The 26,891-nt window shown below is 39.9% G+C and overlaps 1 protein-coding gene across 14 annotated transcripts in view; it reads left to right on the top strand.

Moving 5' to 3' along the window:
• Positions 1–26,891, top strand: part of FGGY (FGGY carbohydrate kinase domain containing) — a 429,508-nt gene that overhangs the window by 14,148 nt on the left and 388,469 nt on the right. For 9 of the 14 annotated variants that reach the window (XM_032297119.1, XM_032297117.1, XM_032297120.1 and 6 more), the window contains exons 2-3: positions 10,178–10,392; positions 26,779–26,890. In XM_032297119.1, coding sequence (XP_032153010.1) covers positions 10,192–10,392; positions 26,779–26,890 — 313 coding nt within the window. In that variant the 5' untranslated portion in view covers positions 10,178–10,191. Of the gene's footprint in view, positions 1–4,022; positions 4,849–8,518; positions 9,048–10,177; positions 10,393–26,778; position 26,891 lie in introns of those variants that run through there. The other 5 variants (XM_032297123.1, XM_032297121.1, XM_032297122.1 and 2 more) reach the window with 3 other exon arrangements.

Below are 26,891 nucleotides of genomic sequence, written 5' to 3'. Positions count from 1 at the left end.
GCTGCAATAAACATATTGGATGTTGGCTTCCAGCTTCATCCATGTCTCTGTAGAGGACATGATCTCATATTTTTATGGCTGCATAGTATTCTATGGTGCATATGTGCCACATTTTCTTGAGTCTATCATTGGCGGGAATTTGGGTTGATTCTATGACTTTGCTATTGTAAACAGTGCTGTAGTAAACATACATATGCGTTTGTCTTTATGGTAGAATGGTTTATACTCCTTTGGGTATATACCCAGTAATGGAATTGCTGGGTCAAATGGTAGTTCTGGTTCTAGAGCCCTGAGGAATCTCTGTACCGTCTTCCACAATGGTTGAACCAGTTTGTATTTCCACTAAGAGTGTAAAAGCATTCCTATTTCTCTACAGCCTCAGCAGCATCTACTGTTTCTTGACTTTTTAATGATCACCATTCTGACTGGTGTGTTATAGTATCTCATCATGGTTTTGATTTGCATTTCTCTAATGATCAGTCATGTTAAGCTTTTTAAAATATGTTTGTTGGCTGCATAAATGTCTTCTTTTGAGAAGTGTCTGTTTATATCCTTTGCCCACTTTTTGATGGGGTTTTTTTTTTCTTGCAAATTTGTTTAAGTTCCTTGTAAATTCTGGATATTAGACCTTTGTCAGATGGGTAGATTGCAAAAATTTTCTCCTGTTCTGTAGGTTGCCTGTTCAGTCTCTTGATAGTGTCTTTTGCTCAGCAGAAGCTCTTTAGTTTAATTCTATCCCATCTGTCTATTTTGGATTTTTTTTCAATTGATTTTGGCAATTTTTCAATTGATATTGGACTTCAATATGGCTTTGTCCCTCTATGGGCTTTGTGACCATCAACAGGATATTGACTCTTTCAGCATTTCAGTTTCCTCATGTAGATGGAGAAACAACATATACTTTGGTAGGTGTTATAAATGTGGGTTCTGCTCCCCTTTTCTCTTTAAAGGGAATGGCTTGGTAGGGCAACAAAAGAAGGCATTATAAACAAGTAAATAGTTACTTTATTGGAACACAAGGGTTGAACAGAATGCTTGGGAGGGAGTAAGCAGGGTTTTATGGATGGTATTATGGGAGATCTGAAGTTTAATTTCTTTAACGGGATGTTTGTTGGTGGAATTTGGGAATGTCATTTGATGAGTCAGATTTTTTATCCATATCATTAGGACTGGTTTTGTACATTTGGCTACAGCCAAGTTTGGATTTTATATTTCCCTTGTGACTACTGTTGGACATTACCTGTGTGGCTCTTGGAAGGTGATGGCTTTTGGCCACCGTTCAAGACTGTTTTACCATCTAAGACTGGCTCAGTTTGGATTCTTGTGGCTGCCACATTGTGAGGCTTGGGGATTTGGTAGGTTCTGTCTTTTCTGCCTTTTTCAATCCTACTTTAAATTTAAAAGGACAGCCATCTTTTCTACTGTCTTTCTGAGTCAGTACCATGCCCCTCTTCCAATCACCTCTTGTTTCACCATATACATTTTTGGAGGACATGAGCATTCTTTAAAAATGGGCTCAGTAAAGAGATAAGGATCCCCCCCCAAACCTGAAAAATACTGAGTTTCTGACCTACTAGGTCGGAACTGTGGGAACATTAATGAAGGCAGTAAACTGGTACCTCCATTAACTCATTAACTTCTCTTCATTCTGTGGAAAAAGGAGGAGTTGGTATGGGATGCCTGGTTCCTAAAGTATGGGTGACCAGAATTCTGGTGGCAGCATGAAACCGCTTTACTTCCACATGCAGTTTTACTAGGTGCATTAGGTTTTGCTTGAAGTATATAAATGAGGAATAAATTGAGTCATCACCGTTTGATTTTAAAAATTCAGGTCTTTACATTAATCTTAGTACATTCAGGCTGCTATGACAAAATACCATAAATGCAGTGGTTTATTTGCAACATATAAAATGTATTTCTTATGGTTCTGGAGGCTGGGAAGTTTAAGATCAAGGCACTGCAGATTTGGTATCTGGTGAGGACTGTCTTCTGGGTTGCAGACTGCTGACTTGTTGCTGTGTCCTCACATGGTAGAAGGGTCAAGAGTCTTCCTTGGGCCTCTTTTATGAGGGCACTAATCCCATTCATGAGGGCTCGTTTCTCATGACATCATCATCTCCCAAAGATCCCACTTTTAATACCATCACCTTAGGGGTACGTTTCAACACATACATTTTTGGAGGACACAAGCATTCAGACTGTAACATTAGACTGTCAGTTTATTAAAATTAGAAATAATGTATTTTTCAGCCTCTTATTCCTAGCGTCCTGGCATAGTGGAAGCACTTAATATTGGTTTACTGGAAATCAAGCTATTAGATATGGTGAGAATGCCTAGGTGTAGATAACACATATTAAAAGATATGGGTGTCAGAAATTGCAGAAATGTGAAATCAACCAAAGTCAATGAATGGATAAAGAAATTGTGTGTGTGTGTGTGTGTGTGTAAGATGGACTATATCTGATGGAATACTACTCAGCCATAACAAGGAAGGAATTAATGGCATTCTCAGCAACCTGAACGGAATTGGAGACTATTATTCCAAGTGAAGTAACTCAGGAATGGAAAACCAAACATTGTATGTTCTCACTCATGTGGGAGCTATGCGGATGCAAAGGCATAAGAATGACACAGTAGACTGGGGACTCAGCAGGAAAGAGTGGGAAGGGGATAAGGGATAAAAGACTACAAACAGAGTTCATTGTATACTGCTTGGGTGATGTTGCACCAAAATCTCATAAATCACCACTAAAGAGCTTACTCATGTAACTGAATGCCACCTATTCCCCAAAAATCTATGGAAATAAAAAAAATTTAAAAATAAGATGGTGTCAGGAGGTGATTTGGTTTTGGAGGTGAAGGTTGATTTGAGGATCATACTTTGAGTAAGAAGGCTATAGAATGTCTTTGGTGATGCTATACTATTACTCCCAAATTTTCCTTCTGTGCCTCCCAGTGCCATTGATTCTTTCTGGTTATAAAGGAATTGCTCTTTTAAAGGTCTCTCTGTGCTCATTATTTCCTTTAATCTTCACAACAACTGCTTGGAGTAGTTGTATAGAATTCATGAGTCTCATACCAGTGGAGAGAGGCATCAGTGAAGAGACTTGCCCAAAGTTAGTCAATGGTAGACACAGAACAAGCGTCAGGTTTCCTATTCTGAATTCAGTATGGTGACCCTCACATCTTACTCTCTACCCTGTGGATATTGAAGATTTATTTTTTAGTGATGTGCAGAAGAAATGCCTTCATTTCTCCCAAATGCAGTGACTATTCGTTATTCCATTTATCAGCTCCTTATTGAGTACCTACTATATACCGAATTTATTTGTGTATGTGTGCACTGGGGATACAGAGGTGGAGAAGGTAGACCCAGCTCACGTCCTCAGTTGTCAAGACACAGCCCTGCACTGCTTAGCAGGATAACTTCTGTAATTCTTCTTGGAGCTTCTTTTGAGAACTTCTAGGCTCAGAAACTGTGTGTGATATTGCTTTCTCATGTTCTGTGGTGTCTGGGATCTTCAGAGCCTGTTAGCCAGCTGACTCAGGGAACCTACATGTCATGGGTCCCACATGTGAACTTCTTGGTGCTGGGAGTCTTCAGGTCTGTCCAGTTGGTGACAGCAAGCATTCCAGATGTGAGTGGCTGACCCTCAGAGTAGAGAAAGGGTTTTGTTGGTTTGTGTTGTGTTTTATTTGGATTTACATCTGGCTCTCTTGGAAATGACATTTTTTTATAATCTGTTCCTTCTCTGGATTATGTTAATAGACTTTTCTGGGGCAGGAAGAATTTGGTGGTTGTTATTTGTTAGCCAAGGTATATGTCTGCTTTTTTTTCTTCTCCCTTCCTGTCATCAGTCAAGGGATTTCTTAGTTTCTCATTTTGTGCATCACTGAGGCTTCCACTTACCAGTTCAATTTCCTCCTTACCCCATCTTCCCTTCTGATTTCTCCCATTCCTTTCCCCCATTTCCTTCCCCCATTTCCTTTCTTTCCCTCTCCCCACCACACTGTCCCTTCCTTTCCCCCTCTTTTCCTTTTCTCTAGATTCTTTTGAATTGTTCTTGATCTGCAACAAGCAAGGTCCTTTGTTAGGCATTAGTGTTAGACATCAATGATGAATAAAGGATTATTCTGCTCTTCCAGGAGCTAGATAAAGGCCTGGCTCAGCTTCTCAGTATTCAGGGAATGGATTCCCTGCTTACTCCCTTCCTTCCTTCAGATGCCACAAAATGAGCACTTGATTGAAAATATACTTATACTCCTTTTTACAGACTACGCCAGGCCACAGGTATGTCTAGATGAAAGATGTCTTGTGCTGTTGCTACAGACTCTAAAAGTTTGGGGAACCAGGGCAGTGTTTGGGTTTCTTCTGAGTCAGTATTGGCAACCTTAAAACTTTTAGAAATGCCTCCCTTTGGAGTGAAAGGCTGAAAAAGAACTGAAGAGGAGGCCATAAGAGATTTTCACATTTAGAGAGAAAGTTTGGTTAGAAAGCTGGTCTTTTCTTTCTGTGTATTGTTGATAGAGTCCATAGAGAACCAACTATCAGCTCTTCTCATTTAAAAATTTCCCACCCTCTTAGAGCATGTGAGAATTGTTGAAAGTGGTGTTCAGTCCTTTCTGTTAAGAAGACTGAGGTCTTTTTTCTTCCCAATCTTAGCAAACCCCTGATTGCAGTATAACTAACTAAATAAATTGCACAGGACTTGTGTACATCAACTCCCAGCAAAGTCCAAAGATCAAAGTTGATAGAGGATATTGAATTCCTTCCCAGATTTCTGGGACACTGCTTCTGTGGACTGTCACCACATAGATCCTGGAGGAGTGGCTCCTTAAGAAATAGGGTAAGCTCATCCACTCCTGGGGGGTTGTCGTCATAGGCAGCAATTTGAATGCTTCAGGGGGAAAGGAGGGGAAAACTATAAAATAACAATCCCCACATGATCATTTTTTAGCAGAGTATTTGTAGCTTTTACCCCCTTCTTAGGCTTGCTAAAATCTCTTTGCAAAGGACAGCCCCCTATTTCCAGGTCCCCTTTTCCTTTTCTCACACTGCATTTGAGCAGTTTGCACATTTGTTGAAGAATCAGCCACAAAGTCTGTGGCTTCCTGTGGCACATTTCTAACAATATTTATACAGGCTATTATTTAATGAACTGTGTAAATATTTACCATACAGAACAGTCTTTTGATCATAAATAGGGGCTAAAAGTCAGTCCAGTCCATGCTGGGGACTTGGACAGAAGGCTGTTTCTGTTCTTTGAAACATCTTGTAGATTGAGAAGTTAGGAATGTCCCAGGACTTGGGAGCAGCACAGCTTGAATTTCTGTTATTTTTCTTTCTCTTTGCCGTCCACAGTCCATGCCCTCATTTCTTTCCACCTGACCACCCTCCTCATATCCCTAACAGCTGCTTTTCTTTTTAGAGTATTTATCTTTGCCTAAAAAGAATGAAATGAAACCTCAGTTCCGACTCTCACTAATCATAACACGGGCTTTGGAGTCACACCGACTTAGCCTCAAACCCCAGTCCCTCTGCTTCTGGGCCATGCGACTTTAAACTGCTTCCTGTCTGAGAACCTCACTTTCTTTAGCTGGGAAATGGGGCTCATACTGCTACCTTACAGGGTTGCTATAAGGATTAAATGAAATCATAGAGTCACATGGTGTTCTGCAGAGCAGAGCTTAATAGATATTCCTTGCTGCGTTTGTTGTTCTTATTGAAGAAGAAATCAAAGGGTTTGGATTTCACTTTTAGCTGGATATTGTGGAAGGAGCCCTAAACTTGCCTCAAGAGACTGTGGTTCAAATCCTGATGCCATTTACTGTTTGTGTCACTTTGAGCAAATTACTCCACCCTGCTGAGATATAATAAAGTGGTAATAGGTTTACCAAACTGATTGGATTCCTGTGAATGAGATGACCATTGTGTGGGAATGCGTGACCAGATGAGGATCCTTATCTTTGTTTTCTTTAAACAAACTAGAAAAAGGAATAACGTTTTCCATTTTAGCAGTTACTTTACTTTTTGAAGCTAAGGGGTCCTGGTTGCATAAGGTTAGGAGTCCAGGACACAGCAGATCATAGTCATGACCCAGGAACAAAGGGCATAGACGGGGAAGAGCAGGGGATCTGTGTTGCAGAAAATCCTCTGCTGGAGCTCACAGGTCAGATTTCAGGGAAGCTGCCCAAGGGCTTGAATGTCCCTGCTTTTAGATTCCAGGTACAGAAATAATCACACAGAAATCAGTTAAAACTATAATAATGGGAAAAGTGGTGAACCTGAAATATTCAAGTAGGATCTGTTTCATAGGAAAACATGAACTAGGTGATGTGTGTGAATGATACTCGGACAGTTTAACTCTTCCCTGCATGGTGCCCTGGTAATATGTTATAGAAATCCATGGTTTGCTGGAAGCAGCTGTTGTGGAATGGTCAGTCTCTGAAGATGAACAGCTTGGGTTCTGAGTCAGCCAACTTTAGGCACAGTAGGCAGGGTCCCCCAGCAAAGTCCTTGACAAATGGGCATTTAGTAAATAGAGGAATAGCAGGAGGCAGTGGAGCATCCTGAGAAAGGTTAGGGCTGATGGAGCCAGAGGGAATGGATTGCCATCAATTGTATTACTGCCTAGTTATATGACATACTGGAGCAAGTTACTTTACCTGTCTGGGACTCATTTTCCTCATCAGTAAAATGGGAGTCATCATAGTTATTGTCTTCAAGAATTGTGGTCAGGATTAAAAGTGGCATTGTAATCAAGCTGCTTAGCAGAATAGCAGATACATGGTAAACACATGATGAATTTTAAAGGCATTCATTCATTCACTGAGTCACAAGGACTTACTGAGTTCCTGCTGTATGCCAGGCACTGGGCTTACAGCTGTGACACAGGGGGCAGCTGGAATTAACTGTCTAATGATACAGCTCCACTCTCTATATGAAGTGGGGGCTCTCGTGAAAGGTAGGCTCCTTTCAGAAACCAGAACTGGAGCAAGCCCAGGGCCAACTATAGAGTAGAAATCTACCTCCTTGGGTTTTACTGGAAAGGAATCAGGGTGTGGATAGGGTGGTAAGATGATGTATTTTTATCATCTTGATCTCTTCACCAGAGAGGGAGTCAAAAGTGAGGAACCCAGGTCCGAGCACCTGGGCCAGCCCTATGGGGAGTCTCTCTTGCCATCGGGTCTGGCTGGGGTAGAGACAAGCCTGGATCTTGGCTGGCCAGGTCTGTGTAAGCCAGGGTGTTACATAGATTTTTTATTTCCTATTTATTTTCTTGTTTCTTCCTAAGTGTTCATAGTAGTCTTGCAGAGGTCTAGCCAAGGGCAAAGAGTTGTTGGCATGCTAGATCAGTGTTAAGCAGCAGCACCCCTGGAGGCTTTTGTAGTGGAGACAGTGGGAAGCCAAGAGAGGGGATTCCAAGTCAAGTAAGCAGCTGTGAGAAGTTGGCAGAGGGAAGGCAGAGTGGCCAGCTTCAATCTTCCTCCTGTTTGCAGGCAATAAAATGAGGAAACTCTGTGTGAAGGCATTGTCCCTATTTTGTCAATCAGTGTATCCTCAGCAGGCTTCCTGGTGTCACTTCTGCATTTCTTCTGAGTCTCAGTTGTCACCGATTGTAAGATGCACCATTATTTCTTATACCTTGAAGTAAGGAAGGAGATGATACCAATTAATTGTAACATACATTGATTGTAAGATTCACACTGATTTTAGAGAAGCTAAATATGGAAAACTGCGTGCTGTAGAGTTAGTAAAATGTGGTTGTTGCCTACAGTAAGTATTTGTGAACTGGAAGAATGGGACATAAGAGATTAGAATAAGGTAAAACACTAGCACATATAAGTACAAACAAACTATTAAAGCATGGACCTGTTCATCCTTATTTCTGTTCATTCATTGATTCCGTTGTTCAATCAGTAAACATTTATTGAAAACATATTATGTGCCAGACCCTGTGTATGGAGCTTGGGATGCAGAAATCAATAAGTTCATTTTTTTTTCAGATTCAGTTAGGAAGACAGATATGGAAAGAAAAATAAAATTGTGATGGCAGATTGGTGAGTTTTAAAAGCAAGCAGGGACACAATACCATGTTGACATCCTGTGTATGTATGCAAGGGTTTAGAAAGGGAAGAAAGTCTTCTCCAAAGAGAGGTGATGGCTGACCTGGGTCTCAAAATATAATTCTGTGGTCACCAGGCAGACAAGAAAAGGAGAGAATTAGGAAGGGATGAGCAAAGGATGGAGGAGGCTTTTAGCAGTGTGGGGCAATTGAGAGCCTATGAGGAGTTTGAGGAGGTCTGTAGCCTGGAGTGAGAATGAACAGGACTGTGTTATGCGGGGCTGGGTGGTAGGCAGAGGGAGCCCTCGGAAGGCCTGAGATGCTGTGCTGAGGCCCTGGGGTATATCACAGCCCAAAGCTGGTGGTTTTCAGTTGTTTTGAGAGAGGGCCCAGCAGAGGAACTGCTGGGGGAAGGGTTGGAGGGTGGGGTAAGGGCAATCTTTGCTTCAAACATAGCAGCTCTGTTTTTATCTAATTTATTTATTTTCTTCAAATAATGGCTTGAAGAAAAAGTATCACTGTTAAATAAAGGAATAAATGATTTGAACCTGGTGCTAATGGTCATATGGAGGTCCCCAAGAGGAATGTAAGCAAGGGAGAAAAGTTGAGATTACACACCAGTGGGGGCCTGACGAAGCTCTGATGAATGGAGTGAGTGTTATTACTGTAGCTTCTCTATTTTATTTTTCACCTGCTCATGAGCCACAAAGCCGAAAGGGGGACAATACAGTTGGGAAAGCATTGCAATTAAGACAGAAACAATTATTTTTAATGAAGTTGTTTTTATTGGTTCATTTGTTACTGGAATAAATATCTAGGAAGCAGTAACTGAACATCTGCTGGTTGATTTTCTTTTGGAATCTCCAAGTTTGACTTGGCTAAGGAAACATTTTCTTTCTGAAGTTGAAGGATGCAGAAGGCTGCTCAGATTGAAATTAGACTCTGGGTGGTAAGACTGCCCTGAGTTCACCTGGAGAGTTGTAAGACATTCACCTGCTCAGTTGTCTTGGGGGCTTGTTCTTATTCTTTCAAAGGCCAATCTGGAAAATAAAATCCTCTGTGAGATTCCGTGTCATGCGGGCTAATCTGACCAAAGGGACTTAGAGCAGTCATGAAGACTAAGGAATTCCTGAGTGTGCTCTGGTCAGATTTCCTTGTAACTCACGAGGGGACTGTAAGGAAAACAGATTGTCTAACTAATTCCTGATCTTGTCTCCTCAGGGTTCCTTCCCAATTCCCAGTCACTTCATGACACAGCTGCAATAAATTTGCCTCTTTTCCAAATCTATACTGAAAGCTTTTAAGAAACAAAGGAAATAATATGAGACTTGGGATTGCGTAAATGTGGAACTTTAGGTCTAGGCTGCCCCTGATTGAAGCTGAGTAAATTCCTTAACTTCTCAGAGACCTGCTTCTTCATCAGTGTTGTGTATATCATTATAATAATGTACATTATTGTAATGTACATTTACTGTTTGAATTTATGAGTAGATCTAGCTAGCATTAAGCAAAAAGTTGCTAATCGCTTGGAGTCTCACCTTGACCGCCTGTAAAATGGAGATGTAAATAGCCTCATTTTCTAGAGTCATAGTGAGAAGTAGAGGGGGTTGTATGCACTTTTCACAGTGAAAACAACCCCCTCTTGCCCATAAGAGGTACTCAGTAGGTAATTGTGGAATGAATGAATGACTAGGAGGACAAGTTCCTTTTCAGTACCGTGGCTCCTGTCCCTGTTGATTGAAATTCACTAAGAATAAATTCATCTCTGTTGCCTCCAGATTCTAAGTTCTCCTACCACCCTGTTCTTGTTCTTATAACACTTCTCAAAAGTTTGCCTAAATAATTATGTATTTAAATGCTTAACGTCTGATTCTTTTTCAAGAATGGAAATGTGTGTCTGAGGCCATATCTGTCTTGTTCAGATATGTAGCATGTAGCTCAATGTTTATTAGTATACTGTTAGCACTAAAAATGTTTGTTGGATGAATAAATAACAAATGGCTACCAGTTAGGTAGTGGTACCTCTTTTATATCTACTTTTGAGATGTTTTGTGACTGTCTTTGCAGATCCACTTGGTCTTCATGTAGTTTTTACACTTGCTTACTGTAGGTGGAGGAACTGCAATGTCTGGTGGAGAACAGAAGCCAAAGAGGTACTATGTGGGTGTGGACGTTGGAACAGGCAGTGTCCGTGCAGCTCTGGTGGACCAGAGTGGGGTCCTGCTGGCTTTTGCAGACCACCCAATTGAGAAATGGGAGCCCCAGTTCAACCACCATGAGCAGTCCTCTGAGGACATCTGGGCTGCGTGCTGTGTTGTCACAAAGGTATGGGCAAAACTGGCATTCTCTCCTTGCTTATGTTCCTACCTGCTGAATGTTTGTTGTGTGTCCATCCAGTGCTGCAAAGTATGTTGGGTTAACTTTAGATGCAGAGGTAAGCGGAACATAGGCCTTGTCCTTCAGGAGCTCACAGTCTAGTGGCAGAGACTGATAAACAGCTAATACATGATAAGAGCTAGGGGCAAAGTAACTATAGCTGGAGCTGGGGAAAGAGCTAACCAGAGGGGGCTCAGGGAAGACAGGACAGCTTCAGGTGTGACCAAATGTGGAATAATTCACTGATCATCTTACTAACATTTACCATGCCGTTAACGTGTGGCAAAGGCTGTGTAAAATGTGTTAACTTGCACTGTGTAGTTGCATCTTCACATGACCTATAAAGGTAATACTATCACTAAGCGTATTTTACTAAGGGAGAAATGCAGGCACAGAAAAGTTAGGTAACTTACTCAAGTTTACACAGTAAGTAGCAGAGGCAGGACTATAACAAAGCAGTCTGACTCTAGAGGTGCACTCTTTTTTTTTAATTATAAAAAATTTTAATGGGTTTTTGGGGAATAGGTGGTGTTTGGTTATATGACCAAGTTCTTGAGTGGTGATTTCTGGTATTTTGGTGCACCCATCTACCAAGCAGTGTACACTGTACCCAATGTGTAGTCTTTTATTCCTCACCACCCACCATGCTTTCCTCCAAGTCCCCAAAGTCCAATGTAACATTCTTATGCCTTTGCATCAGAGGTGCATTCTTAATCAGTGGACTCTCCTGCCTTCCAAGTGGACCAATGAGGATGAGATGAACTGCATTTTGGGCAGAGGGAATAGCATATGCAAAGGCATGGTGGCATGAAAACGTGGTGTGTTCTGAGAAAGCAAAGAAGTCAGACTAGAGTGTCTCCCATATGTGCCAGGCATATATTCACCATGAGTGGCCTTGGATTGGATGTAGCCTGCTGGCTTGGGAAGGGAAGGAATGCTGCACAATTGTTGTTTGTTTTTAAAGTTTCACTTGACTGTTCGATTTTATATCCTGGTGATCAGTAATGGCTGAGATCCTTTTGTCTTTTTTTCCATAGGGAAAAATTAAGTCCTGGATTCCTTCTTTTCCCTGTTCTTGGCTTATTCCCTTAAATATTCATGAGGTGCTTGGTAATTTGCAGATGGACAATTCACTATTCTGTCCCTATTGATCAGTCTGTTTAAACTTTAATGAATTCTGGGCTGCTGTTAGTGCCCCCAGAGAAGAAGGCAGAGAGAGAAGGGAGTGGGTGGTCAGTACTGGAGCATTATGCAGGAGTAAAAGAGGGATGCATCTTCTCCTCTGCCTGTTTAATTTTCCTCTCTTCTCCCCTCCTTTCTGCCCTCAATCTGGTAAGAATCTTCTCCTCTTTGCACTCAGGTCTTCTTTGTTCTTTTAACATATAGCCTTGCTTGCCATTAAATAAATTATCAGGAAGAAAATATAATCCCCTGATGAAAAGCTACTTTAAAAAAGGTCTACTCTAAGTACAGAGGTATACTCTGGCTTAATAGTAGATTTTTAATCATCTTCTAGTGGTGGCCAACTTATCATCTGTTTGAGCCCTGTTAGCTGCATAAGTACTGTGGGCATTTGTCATTAGTAATGTTATCTCACTATGGCAAACCTGAATGAAGCTCTCGAGTCTTAGGGGATTCTCCTCACATGGAGTATGGATACATGGGCATGTGCCAGAAGCCACAGGATAAGCATGGTAAATCTATATGAAACATCATTGCTGGTGTGAGGCTTAAGGAGGGAAGCATTTTTATGTTAGAGAGGTAGGTCACCCGTTATAGAGCACCGATTCTGCAGCCAGACTGCCTGGATTGACATCCCACTTCCAACGTTTATTAGTTTGTGATCTCAGATAAGTTACCAATGTTTCTTGCCTCAATTTCTTTATCTATAAAATGGAAATGGTATTAGTACCTACTTCCAAGGATTGTTGTGAGGATTGAATGAATTAATGCATATAAAATGTCATAACATTGCCTAGAAACGTGTATGGGTTGTTTCCTATGGTGGTGCTGATGGTGACAGAAATGAGCAGATTATAGAGGATAACGAATTTCTAAGATCAAATATTGAAAAGTCAGAGTCCATGGCGGGGAAGGAGCTTCTTGGGAATATTCACTCACTCTTCTGGTTAAGGTTCTTTCTATGTAAGACTTCGAGAAGCACTGGTCTAGGGCAAAGGGTCACATAAAATATGTCCTGGCCTATCTTTTCTTCTTCATGGACTCCAGGAAGTTGAGAGCTTGAGAGCAGTTGCTCTGCTTCCTTTTCCCTAAGTCATTCACATTGCCTGAGGTGACTTTCCTTTTATAGCAACAGTAAGGATAATGTGGCGACAAGACAATGACAGCTAACAGTTCTTGGGCACCCTGGTCCAGGTACTATGCTGAAGAGCTTTTGCCTATCACTTCATTTTATTCCTATGACAACTACTTTTTAAGATAGTTTTGATTGTCCTCTCTGTTTTGAAGATGGAAAAACAGTGAGCTTTGAAGAGGTTCAGTAACCTGCCCACAGTCTCCTGCATAAGAAGAAAGGGACGCTGCCTCTGCCAATGTTGCCACTCTCATCTTCTGCCCCTTGTCTCTCTCCAGCCATGTCTCCCTCCATGTGACCCTACCTGGAACTGATAAGAAGTAGCCTGAAGTTTTTAGGATGGGGTATCATGAGGTTACCCTGGATTACGAGTGTGCTAACTGGTTTCCTGCTCATCTGGGAAGTGTGTGCCCCCTAAGCGGAGGTTTTATCTAGTTCATCCGTATTTCTCTAGAATTCGTTGCTTATAATGTACTCAATTAATGTTTGTTGAGTACTTAAATGAATGATATATCTCTGTCGTTTACATTGTCTGGAATACTATTCTTTTATATTCCTCACCTGCCCAAATCCTTCCTTATAAAGTAAGCTTAAACATTCCTGTCCTCCTGAGTGTCTTCCTCCATGACTTCTGATAGTCAGAAGAAAGGGAGGGTGAGAAGCCCCTCCTACTGCCCAGAGCCCACTATCTTCACCCAGGTCATTATCTACTCCTTGTCTTTGCACTTTATTGTTGGCTTATTTAGCCCCTTTTAAACCATGAGCTGAGCTCTTAGAGAGATTCATCTTTGTGTCCCCAGTATCTAATATATTGCCTGGCACAAATTAGGCACTCAATTAATGGCTGTTGAATGAATGTTACTTAGAGCTAAAAACAAAGACAAAATCCAATCTAGCATTCCTTATCTTGTTTCAGTGTCATTGTGGGGCAGGAAGTACAATTATTCTTCCTATTTGAAATATAAGGAAATGGAGGCTCTGAAACTAACAAGTATTAGAGACAAGACCAGGACCCTGGTGAGATGGCTCCAAATCTTCCTTTCTGTCTTCCTTCCCACATCCCCTGAATTTGACAGGTTTTGTTGAGCTGGTACCCAGGATACCTAAGAGGTTTTACGGAAACTCACAATTCATAGAGGTTACACACAGTCCATGATTTTAAAGGTTCCTTTATGGAGCCACAAATCTTAATCATTCCAAAAAGGCGAGAACATTTCAAATTAGTGCATAATTCATACTACTATTAGGAAGAAGGAGAAGATAGGCTGGAGGAATCATTTAGCCAACAAGTGTTTGTTGAGTTTCATTCTTTCACTTAGTTTGCAGACCTTTATTGAATACCTGCTATGTGCTATGCTCTTTGCTAAGCACTGGAGCATATAGAGGAGAGCTATACAAGAAGCCTGCTGCTTTTAAAGATGAAACAGCTTAATTGTATGAGAAAAATAAACAGCACATATACAGCCAGTAAAGTACGATTTTTTTCTCTCTTGGTATTATCTATATGAGTAATGGTTGTGGGGAGGAGGACAGAAGAAAGAGTAGCCACATGTGTGATTGAGCAATAATGTTAACCTCTTATATTCCTAGAACCATTATTATAGTTCACAGCGCACCTTCATTTTCATTTGATTGCCGTTGCATGGTAAGTAGGGAAGGGGTTGTTATTTCCATTTTCATTTGAAAAACTGAGGACCAGAGTAGTGATTTTCCCAAGGTCACCCAGGTGGTATGTGATAAGGCAGAACTCAGATAGGTCAAACCTATGCATTTTCTCTATCTCTGGCACCATATACCTTATATTTTGCATAGAATATTATTCTAACAACCTAACTCATGCCTTCGTATTCATTTTTCTTTTCTTTATTTTTGCATTTGAATTGGGGTTTTTTTCCCTCTAGTGCTAACTGATCATGTCACTCTTTTGCTTACAACCCTTCAACATCTGCTATCACACTACTATAGGCATAATGGTAAGTTCAGTTCCAGACCACCATAATGAGGCGAATATCACAATAAAGTTCACATGAAATTTTGAATTTCTCAGTACATATAAGAATTATGTTTATGTTGAAGTCTATTAAGTATACAGTAGCATTACTCTAAAAAAAGTACATAATTTTTAAAATTTGCCAAAAAATGTGTTAATGATCATCAAATCCTTCAGTGAGTTGTAGTCTTTTTCCTGGTGGAGAGTTTTACCTTGATGTTGATGGCTGTTGACTAATTAGGGTGGTGGTTGCTGAAGATTAGGTGGCTGTGGTAATTTTTTAAAATAAGGCAACAATAAGTTTTGCTGCACTGATTGACTCTTTATTTCACAAAAGATTTCTCTGTAGCATGCAATGTTGTTTGATAGCATCTTATCTGTGGCAGGACTTCTTTCAAAATTGGAGAGAGTTCTCTCAGACCTTAGCCTTATCCACTAAGTTTATATAATATTCTAAATGGTTTGTTGTCATTTTAACATTGTTCACGGCATCTTCATCAGAAGTAGATTCCATCTCAAGAAATCATTTCCTTTGTTCATCCATAAAAAGCAACTCCTCATCTATTCATATTGATTACAGCAATTCAGTTTCATCTTCAGGGTCCACTTCTAATTCTAGTTCACTTGGTATTTCCACTACATCTGCAGTAACTTCCTCCACTTAAGTCTTGAACCACTCAAAGTCATTCATGAAGGTGGGGATTAACCTCTTCCAAAATCATGTTAATGTTAATATTTTGACCTCCCATGAATCACGAATATTATTAATGGCATCTAGAGTGGTGAATCCTTTCCGGAAGGTTTTCATTTTACTTTGTCTAGACCCATTAGAGGAATCACTATCTATGGCAGCTATAGCCTTACAAAATGTAATTCTTAAATAATAATACTTGAAAGCTGAAATTACTCCTTGATCTATGGGCTGCGGAATGGATGTTGTGTTAGCAGGTCTGAGAATAACATTCATCTCCTTGTACATCTTCATCAGAGCTCTGGAGTGACTAGGTGCATTGTCAGTGAGCAGTAACATTTTGAAAGGAATCTCTTTTCTTTGAGCAGTAAGTCTCAACAGCAGGCTTAAAATATTCAGTAAACCATGCTTTAAATAGATATGTTGTCATCCAGGCTTTGTTGTTTCATTTCTAGAGCACAGACAGCCATAATTCTTAAGGGCCCTAGGATTTTTGGAATGGTAAATAAGCACTGGCTTCAACTTAAGTTACCAGCTGTATTTGCTCCTAACAAGAGAGTCACCTTGTCCTTTGAAGCTTTGAAGCCAGGGATTGACTTTTTGTCTCTAGATGTGAAAATTCTAGATGGTATCTTCTTCCAATATAAGGCTGTTTTGCCTACCTTAAAAATGTGGTGTTTACTGTAAACACCTTCACTGATTGTCTTATCCATATCACCTGTATAACCTGCTGCTGTTTCTACATCAGTACTTGTTGCTTCACCTTGTGTTTTTATGCTACGGAAATAGCTTGTTTCCTTAAACCTCCTGAACCCACTTACACTAGCTCCAGGCTTTTTCTTCTGTAGCTTCCTCACCTCTCTCAGATGTTATAGAATTGAAGAGTTAGGACTACGCTCTGGATTAGGCTTTTACTTAAAGGAGTGTTGTGGCTGGTTTGATCTTCTATCTAAACCATTCAAATTTTCTCCATATCAGCAATAAGACTGTTTCATTTTCTTATTCAGGTGTTCACTGGAGTAGCACTTTTAGTTTTCTTTTTGAACTTTCTTTTGCATTCACAGCTTGACTACAGCTAGTGCTCAACTTACGACCACGATTGGTTCCGACAGACTGGTCGTAACACGATTTGGTCGTAAGTTGAGTAGGCTATATGTACAGTACTGTGAAATGATGTTATGAAAATCTTTAAGTCATATTTTATCATAATTTTCTTTCACTATTGTTATATATCATAATTTTCTTTGTTCATTTTATGCCATTTGTATCATCTCTACACCATTTTGTTTCTTATTTTTACATTCATCAGGTTTAAGTAAAACACTGCATTACCAGTAGTAAAGGTTGACCTGAATGCTTATTATGAAAGCATTCTTGTCAAATCTCATTTTTAAAAAGCCATCTTAACTTGTGGTAAAGGCGCAGCCTTGTGTAAAACTGTGGAATATTCACAGATCACTGAACCACGGTGGTCTATGGTTTGAAGTGAAAAACCACGGCACATGATGAGTTTTGAAAAGCAGAAGAGTATGAACTATGTTAAGTTTTAGGGTTAAAAAGGACTAGTTGCCAGGTATTTATTTATTATCATTGTAAATAGAAAAGTAAATGATCACAATTTTATGTGACTTTCCATGGGATACAAATATGTAGCATTCATCATAAAAGATGTCATCTGGATATCTTGTTCAAATATAATTTAAACTTAGTATGTTCTAATATTGTTAAAGATATAGGGATATAAACCACTCACATTTTAGTAAGAAAGGCAAGAAAATGACTAATAATGATATGATATAGCATATATGTTTATTGTCTCCCTGTTGTACACCCAGCTGGGCAACGTTTGCGCTGCCAGATGCGGAGCAGTCGTGGCTAGCGATTGTGGTGGTAAAGTCGAATGGTCGTAAGTTGCATAGGTTATAAGTCGATCAATACCTGTAATTGGTGCAAGAGGCCTACCTTTTTGCCAGTCTTAGCCTTCCCCACACCTTCCTCACTAAGCTTAATCATTTCTAGCTTTACATTTAAAGTGAGAGACTGTGACTCTTTCTTCCACTTGAACATTTAGAGACCATTGTAGGGTTATTAATTTGCCAAATTTCAAAGTTGTGTTTCATGGAGTAGGGAGGCCTAATGAGAAGGAGAGAGATGAGGAATACTTAGTCCATGGAGCAGTCAGAACACACACCACATTTATCTATTAAGTTTGCCCATCTTACATGGGTGCAGTTTGTGGTGCCCCAAAACAATTGCAATTAGTAACATCAAGCATTACCATAGCAGATACCAATGAAAAAGTTTGAAATACTGTTAAGAATTACCAAAATGTGACAAAGACATGAGGTGACACGTGCTAATGGAAAAAATGACACTGACAGACTTGCTCCTTGCAGAATTGCTCCATACCTTCAATTTGTAAAAAAAGAAAAAAAAAATCTGAAAAATGCGGTAAAGCAAAGCACAATGATACCAGATATGCCTGAGGCATACCACAAACTACAGTTTCAGTTCCAGACCACTGCAACAAAGCAAACATCTCAATACAGGAAGTCACATGAATTTTTTGCTTCCCTAACACGCATAAATGTTTTGTATGCTGTACTGTAGTCTATTAAGTGTACAATAGCATTATGTCTAAAAAATACATACCTTAATTAAAAAACACTTTATTGCTAAAAATGCTAATGAAGTGAGCACATGCTGTTAGAAAAATGGCAGCAATAGACTTCCTCGCTGCAGAGTTGCCACAGATCTTTGATTTGTAAAAAATGCAGTATCTGCAAACTGCAATAAAATGAAGCATGATAATATGAGGTATACCTGCAGAGACAAGGTAGAACTCAGAATCCTTAACATGGCCCTCAGGGCCCTACATGATCTGTCTCAACTTGCATTCCTGGCTCATCTCATGATGCTTCTCCTGGCTCTCTGCATTCCAGCCACACCTTCCTTCTGTCATGTCCTCAAATACTATATGCAGTGCTCCCTCTAGCCTCAGAATTTTTACCCAGATTCTTTCTTCTGGCTGCATGCCTTTCCTACCTTCCACCAGCAAATCTAACTCTTGTTCATCCTTAGACCTAGGCTATGCAATACAGTGGTTCCTGGACCCACAATGCTTACAGTAATTACAATAAAATATAATTAAACATTCAATTTCTCTTTTGCTCCAGCAAATGTCAAGTGCTTAGTAGCCACATGGAGTAGCCACATGGTGGCTACTATACCGAACAGCACAGATATATAACAGTTTCATTATTGCAGAGAGTTCCATTGGATAGTGATACCCCAAATCTTAATTCAAAAGTCAGTTCTTCAAGGAAGGAGCATTTTCTCTACCAATACCACCTCCAGCTAAGTCTTATTACACTTATTAAATGTTTTCACCGTTCCTTGTACTCTTCTTTCATAAAACTCCATGTGGTTCATGAATCATTAATTTTTGATATCAAATAATAAAATCATTCTATAAATCAAGAATAAAATAATGTAAAATGAAATAAAAAAAATTGAACGGCCAAAAGAAATTGAGGGCATTTTGGGAGGTCCAGGTGGGCAGATCACGAGGTCAGGAGTTAGAGACTATCCTGGCCAACATGGTGAAACCCCGTCTCTATTAAAAATACAAAAATTAGCTGGGTGTGGTGGCGGGAGCCTGTAATCCCAGCTACTAAGGAGTCTGAGGCACAAGGATCACTTGAACCCAGGAGGCGGAGATTGCAGTGAGCCAAGATGGCGCCATTGCACTCCAGTGTGGGCGACAGAGTGAGACTCCATCTCAAAAAAAAAAAAAAAAAATTGAGACCTCCCTACTCATACCCACTGAAGAAACTTGAGAAAGAATGAAGGGCAAAAAGTGACACTTAAACTCTAAGAGAAGACAGTCATAACTGGAGAAATAGAATGGTCAGAAGCACTGAGATGGGAATGTCAAGGATCCAATCCTGGCTAGAATAGGTGGTTGGGGTGTATGTGTGTGTGTGTGTGTGTGTGTGTGCGCGCGTGCGTGTGCGTGTGTGTGTTGGAGCCTTGCTCTGTTGCCCATGCTGGAGTCCAGTGGTGAGATGTCTGCTCACTGCAACTTCCACCTCCCGGGTTCAAGCGATTCTCCTGCCTCAGCCTCCTGAGTAGCTGGCACTACAGGCACGTACCACCATACCCAGCTAATTTTTTGTATATTTAGTAGAGACGGGATTTCACCGTGTTGGCCAGGATATTCTTGCTTTCTTGATTTTGTGATCTGCCTGCCTTAGCCTCCCAAAGTGCTGGGATTAAAGATGTGAGCCACTGCACCTGGCCAGAATACATGGTTTCTAATAGGAAGAGGGAAAGGGAGGCTGGAACTGATGATACAGGGGTAGCTGGGACAGCTGGCACAGCTGGCTCACGCCAATGGGGAGCTTTTCTGGGATCATCCTGAGTTTGAGACTGACCAGTCTTGCAATAGATTCAGAATGGCTAGCAGAGAAGAAACTAAATTTAAGGATGTCAGGAGGAAGACATCCTGAGGAGTTTCAGAGGCTGAGATTTTTTTTTAAACTATAAACTCTGGGAAGACTGGGACCACGTCTCTCTTGTTCAGGGTACGTTCTCTGTGTCTGGCACATATAGGTGCTTCATAATATTTTTAATAATAAATTGCTAGATTAGATTATTGGCAGAGGAATAAATAGGAGGGCTGAGACTGAGAGGCTTTGGGAAGGAAGGCCTAATGACTCGATGACAATGGAGAGAAAGGAGGTAGAGGTTATTTGAGTTTCTATTCTTGGCAGAACATTGGGGTCACTGACATAAATGATAGTGTTTGGCCTCTATTTCTTCGTCATCAACTGGAAATACCATACCTGAGCTAGGATGCTGTGCAGGTAAAAGATTAGGACTGGGTCTCTTTACTTCACTGGTCACTAGAGCAGCTTTTACAAAATCGATTGCCTTCAAGGGCCTTCCAGGTAATGCACACCCCAACATTGGCTTTATTTGTCTTCTTGCTGTTCCCCCTCCCAGGACCTCTGTGCTTGCTATTCCCCTGCCTGGAATGCTTTTCCCCAGATTTCCATGAGGTCCACTCCTCATGTCCTTCAGGTGTATCCTCAAATCTCACTTGCAGGATCTACTATCTCCTTGCATTCCTGATCCCCCTGACTAATCACTTTCTGGTATACTGTATCTACACTATATAATTTATTTGATTTATTCGCTATTGTCTGTCCCTACTAAAATTTTATCTCCAAAAGGGCAAGGTTTAAAAAACTGTTTTTCTCTCCACTGTTTTTCCATTTTTTTTCTCCACTGTTTTTTCAATACCTAGAAAAGCCTGAACAGCCTGACCCTAGAAGGGGCTTGATTATTTTTGCTAAGCACTGACAGCTAAGTGAGTGAGTGAATTGTGTAGGCAACAGGTAGTGATGGTGAATTGTGTAGGCAACAGGTAGTGATGGAGCCTGAGGGAACTGGTGATTTCATAACTCTATGTATGCCTCCAAAGCTGACAAAGGCATTCAAATCAAGATTTAAAAGAATATAGTACCAGCCACTCAGAACTCTACTGCAAGCTGGATTCTGTCCATGAGGCCCCAGGCTTTGACTCTTGCTTGAAATAGAGCTAAAGATAAAACCAGGTATGCATCTGACCCTCCAGCTTTCAGTTGGGAGGGTTTCTAAGAAACACCATCTCCCCACCCAATATGGCAGATCTTGCTGATTTAAAACACATGCAGGATTGAACCAGTTCCCACAATAAGAACAAAGTGATACACAATCCCTTCCCCAAATATTTGTTTACTGCCCCATGGCTACAAGTTGACAGTTGTTAGACATGGACCAGGTTACCAAATGAGGTTGCAGAAATCTCCTTCTCTGGAAATTCTTTAGAAGAGCAATGTGCTTTCTCTCTAGCCAGGGAAATTCTCTTGATACCGAGCTGTTAGAATGAGCTTACTAGGCTGCTTTCTTCTTCCATTAATAAGAATATAAAAAAGAATCTTTAGGTCACCGGGTCAAGCCCTAAGGGCCTTCTGGGTAGTGTGACCCTGACAGTTATCTTTCTAAGATGGTTTAGATGATGTGGGGTGAGGGTTTGGGAATGGGGGTGTTCCTCAGCTGTGGATGAGCATGATCATAGGCATTTCCTTATAAGGCTGGGGAAATGATAGCAGCTACCTAGCCAGATCAGGTTTAAATGCATGCCATAATTACTCTTCTAGTTTCTTATGAGAGGTCTCTGTTTTAAAGATGAAGACACTGAGTCTTTGTGACTGAGGGCCATGATTTTAATGTTGAGCACTCTGTAGGCCTGTAGAGGGGATTCATAAAATAGATTGAGGAAAATATTTTCCCTGCTCCTACTAGAAGGTTACTCTCACCATGATTCTTAGAAAAGATTTGAGTCTATACAATTTTTTTCTATTCCTATTCTTTTTGCTCGTCATTTTTATATGTGCTTACTTGAAACAGAGAGCAAGCATGCTGTGCTTTGTACATAAAAACATTCCATGAACACAATAAGGCATTGAGTGTGTTTCCTATCCCATTTTCTCTAAAGGTTTACTGGTTTCAAAGTAATTTCAAACCCCATTGATCCCATTCAAAGCCTTTGATTCTTACTTGGGAGATATCTCTCACTCAGGAAACTGAGGCTCAGAAAGTTGATGAAGTTAGTGCAGGATTACCTGACCCAGAAGTGGTGGAGTTGGCACCAGAAGGAAACTCTTTGGACACCACATCCTGTATTTGTTTCTGTTCCCAAACTGCCTTGTGGTGTGGAGTTTGAGTCATCTACATCTTCTCACCCAAGTTCTCTTTTGACTAACTCCAGGCCTGTTTGAGATGGGCTTACCCAAGTCAGGCATGCACTTTCTGGGCACAGAGGCCAATTGAGCTACATGCAAGTAGAAGTTAGGGCTGACTGATCGATTGATTGGTGTCCCATGTGGGAAGATTTGAAGCAACTAATTTTCTCTAATATAAGCTGCTACTTCTTGTGCACTGATGCCAGATGTTGAGCTCATCACACCTTATTTTGCTGATTTCTCATATCATTAGGAGATGCAGGTACAGGTACTAGTTTTGTACTGCCAAGGAAGCTGCTTGTCTGACTTCACAAAGTTATATAATTAGGAAATGGCAGAAACAGATGTCAGACTCAGGAAGTCTACTCCCAAGCCACTGATTTTAACCGCTATCCAGTGATTTCCAAGCCAAGTTATAAGGACATTCCAGGCAGGAATAGCCATACCTGTAAATGCTATAGAAACATGAACCAGCAAGGCAAGAGAGGAGTTGCAATGGCTAGAATTGTGTAGCTTGCCTTCAGTCACATAGCCAGGGTGACAGAGATGGGATTTGAATTCAAGTGTTTGTGACTCATTGTCATGAGGCCATGCTGCCTGTCAGGGAATGGGTTTGGTTCTCACTCTCTAAGTCTAGATTGATTAGTGTGGTGAAGGCATATAGAGTATTCACCTGGTACTGTGGGGCAAGGCACTCCCAGCAGTCACATATGGGTCAGTAGCAAATGTTCTCCTCTAGATTACATGTCCTTTTCACAGGATGAGTCTCTTGGGCAATAGGAAATTCTCCGATGACAGAGGTGGGCAGTATGGTGTAATAGAAAAAACATAGTCGCCAAGTTTAAATTCTGGCTCTGTAATCTTCTGGCTGTGTGACAAGTGCAAGTTCCTTAACCTCTCTTTGCCTGTTGCTCAACCTTTCCCTCTCCAATTATCCACTGTGTGTGTGTGATTTTTTCTTTGAGACAGTCTCACTCTGTCGCCCAGGCTGGAATGCATTAGTGCAGTCTTAGCTCACTGCAACCTCAGCCTCCCAGGTTCAAGCAGTTATCTTGCCTCAGCCTCCTGGATAGCTGGGACTACAGGCGCCTGCCACCCATGTTGGCCTCCCAAAGTGTTGGGATTACAGGCATGAGCCACCGTGCCTGGCCCCACTTGATTTTTGTGAAAAACAAGTATTGAATATTTCTTTTGGAGGTCTTTGTAAGGATTAAATACTGTATATGTCAAACACATGGCACATAGTAGATGTTCAATATATGGTAGCACTTTATTAATATTACTTGAAAATATTACTGCTTTTCTTTGTTGGACATTTGTAATAATTATGTGGAGCTCTTGTTTGAGGAACATGTTAAATAGTAAGAAATTGGATTCTAAATTATAAGTCTGGTATTTCCAAACAGGAAAAAGGAAGAATTCTGTATTTTAAGGTGAATTTCACTAAATGAGAGTGAACATTTTCAGGTTGACTTTTGTGGGATTTAAAAGGTTGTTTTTCTGTAAAGGAAACCATAGAAACAAAAATTAAAAAAATAGAATTAATCGATAAGTCTATTGCTCTACAACTTTAAAAGTTATACAAACAAGTGTAAAATCTATATCCTCCAACTGCGATTCCACCCTCAGGGGCAACCACTATTAACAATATGAATTATATACATACATATGTGTGTGTGTGTGTGTGTATGGCAGAATTGGCTTACATGATTACAAATATGAAGTTCCACAATAGGCCATCTATAAACTGGGGATTGCCAGTAGTGTGCCGCAATTCAAGTTGAAAAGCCTTGAAACCAGGGAAGCCCAACAGTTCAATCCTGAGTAAGTCTGAGGGTGAAGGCCTGAGAGCCCCAGGCAGGGTGCTAGTGCAAGTCCCAGAGTCCAAAGGAAGATGAACCTGAAGCCTGACGTCTAAGGGCAGGAGGAGAAAAGGGACCTCATTGCAAAGGGAGAGAGGGGGGGAAGTTAAGCAATCTGAGTATCTCCCTTGTTCCACCTGGTTTGTTCTAATCATACCCGTAACTGATTAGATGGTGTCCACTCATGTCAAAGGTGGCTTTTACTTCCACTCACTCACATATCAGTCTCCTCTGGAAACACCCTCACAGACACACTCAGAAACAGTGCTTCACTAGCCAGCTAGGCATCCCTCAATCCAGTCCAGTTGATATCTAATATTGAACATCACACTGAGTATTTCACTTTTTGATGCTGTTGTGAATGGGATTTTCTTAATTTTATTTTTAATCTCTCAGTTGCTATTATGTAGAAGTCCACTTGATATTTATATGTTAGTCTTGCATTCTGTCATCTTACTAAAATTGCCTATTAATTCATGTTTTTAGTTTGTAGATTCTTTAGGATTTTCTGCATATGAGATCATGTCATCTGAAAAGAAAGACACTTTAACTTCTTTTCTAATCTGTATGCTTTTAATTTACTTTTTCTAGCAATTACTAGAAGCTCAAGTATAAGGTTGAATAGAAGTGGTGAAAGTGAACATTCTTGCTTTATTTCTGATGGGGGAAAGCATTCATGTCACCATTAAGTTTGATGCTAATTGTAGTATTTTGTAGATGCTCCTTATCAGGTTGTAAAAGTTCTTTTCTATTTCTGGTTTATTGAGTATAATATTTGGAGCATGGGAGTTCTTTTTCTGCATCTGTTGAAATGATCATTTGATGTTTGTACTTTGGTCTGTTAACATGCATATTACATTAATTAATTAATGGATATTAAATGACTTGCATTCCTGGGATAACTCCACATAATCATTGTATATAAAGGCAAGTTTTATATGCTGCAAGATTTGGTTTGTTAATATTTTGTTAAGGATTTTTACTGTGTTCATGATAAATATTAGTCTGTGGTGTCCTTTTCTTATGGCTTTGCGTGGCTTTGTAATACTGGCTATGTAACATTTGTTGGAAAGTTTTTCCTTCTTCAATGTATTTTAAACAAATTTGTATAGGATTGGTACTGTGTCTTCCTTAAATGTTTGATAAAATTCCCCAGTGAAGCATTTGGAACTGTAGTTTTTTTTGTGTGTGTGTGGGAATGTTTTAAGCAAAAATTTGATTTTTCAAAAAAAAAATGCTTCTCAATTTTTTATATGGCTTTGGTCAATTTCCATAACCCCAAAATGGTGGTTTTTGATGATTTTGTCCAGTTTTACAGTTTTATTTTGCTAAGAGAATTTTTGACTTCTTCACAGTACCATACCCAGAAGTTGCCTCTCTACCTCTTTAAAAAAAAATTCTGCATAGTATTTCATTTTATAGATGTACCATAATTTATTTAATAAAAAATAGTTCTTTTACTTTTAAAATATATTCTGAGCAGTGCTGAAGCTAACCTTCTTCTGTATCTAACTCTACTTACTTGTGCTAATAAGATACATACATTTTTAATTTTAATAGATGTCAAATTATTCTCCAAAATTTGTTCTCAATAATTACATTGTTAGAATAATCTCCAAGAAGGTCCACTTCTGCATGTATTGCCACTGGTATATATAGGTTAAGCAACCCTACTCTGAAAATTCAGAATCTAAAATGCACCATAATTCAAAACTTTTTGAGTGGCATTGTGACACTACACATGGATGGCTAAGACACTAACATTTTTGTTTTCTGATTGTTCATTGTACACAAACTTTGTTTCATCAACAGAATTGTTAAATATATTGTATAAAATTACCTTCAGGCCACGTGTATAAGATACATATGAAACATAAATGAATTTTGTGTTTAGACTTGGGTTTCATCCTCAAGATATCTCATTATGTATATACAAATATTCTAAAATCTGAAAAATTCTGAAATCTGAAATACTTTTAATCATAAGCATTTTAGATAAGCAATAACAGCCTGTACTATTAATCTTTTATATTTTTGCCAAAATGAAAAACAAATAGTTTGGTATCTTTTTGTTTGTACTTATCTAATTGGAGTTGGGAATCTTCTCGTATGCTCTTTGACCATTTCTTTTTATTTTATGAAGTGACTTTTTATTCCTTTGCTTAATTTCCAATTTTTTAAGTTTAATTTTTATTTTATTTCATTTTTTGAGACAGAGTTTCGCTCTCGTCGCGTAGGCTGGAGTGCAATGGCGTGCTCTCAGTTCACTGCAACCTCAGCCTCCCAGGTTCAAGCTATTCTCCTGCCTCAGCCTTCCAAGTAGCTGGGATTACAGGAGCACGCCACCACACCCAGCTAACTTTTGTGTCTTTAGTAGAGACAGCATTTTACCATGTTGGCCAGGGTGGTCTTTAACTTCTGACTTCAGGTAATCCAGCCCACCTCAGCCTCCCAAAGTGCTGGGATTGCAGGTATGAGCCTTCATGCCTGGCTTTAATTTCCAATTAGATTGGCTCTTTTTTCTTATTTATAGGATCTTTTGGTATTCTAGTGATACTATACTTTTATCTGTTTTATGCTGTAAAGATTATTTTCTATTCTGTCATTCCTTCTTTCTAGTTGTAACTGTCTTCAATCTTTTAAGACTCTGGTGTTTTACTTCATGTTTTTGTTTGTTTTTAAAACAGAAAGTTGTGCAAGGGATTGATTTAAACCAAATTCGAGGACTTGGGTTTGACGCCACGTGTTCTCTGGTTGTTTTGGATAAGGAGTTTCACCCTTTACCGGTCAACCATGAAGG

Source organism: Sapajus apella, unplaced genomic scaffold (genome assembly GCF_009761245.1).
Source record: "Sapajus apella isolate SASKATOON/1434 unplaced genomic scaffold, GSC_monkey_1.0 scaffold36, whole genome shotgun sequence".
Classification (NCBI taxonomy): domain Eukaryota; kingdom Metazoa; phylum Chordata; class Mammalia; order Primates; family Cebidae; genus Sapajus; species Sapajus apella.
The sequence above is the reverse complement of the archived record's forward strand: the minus strand, read 5'-3'. Positions and strand labels throughout refer to the sequence as shown.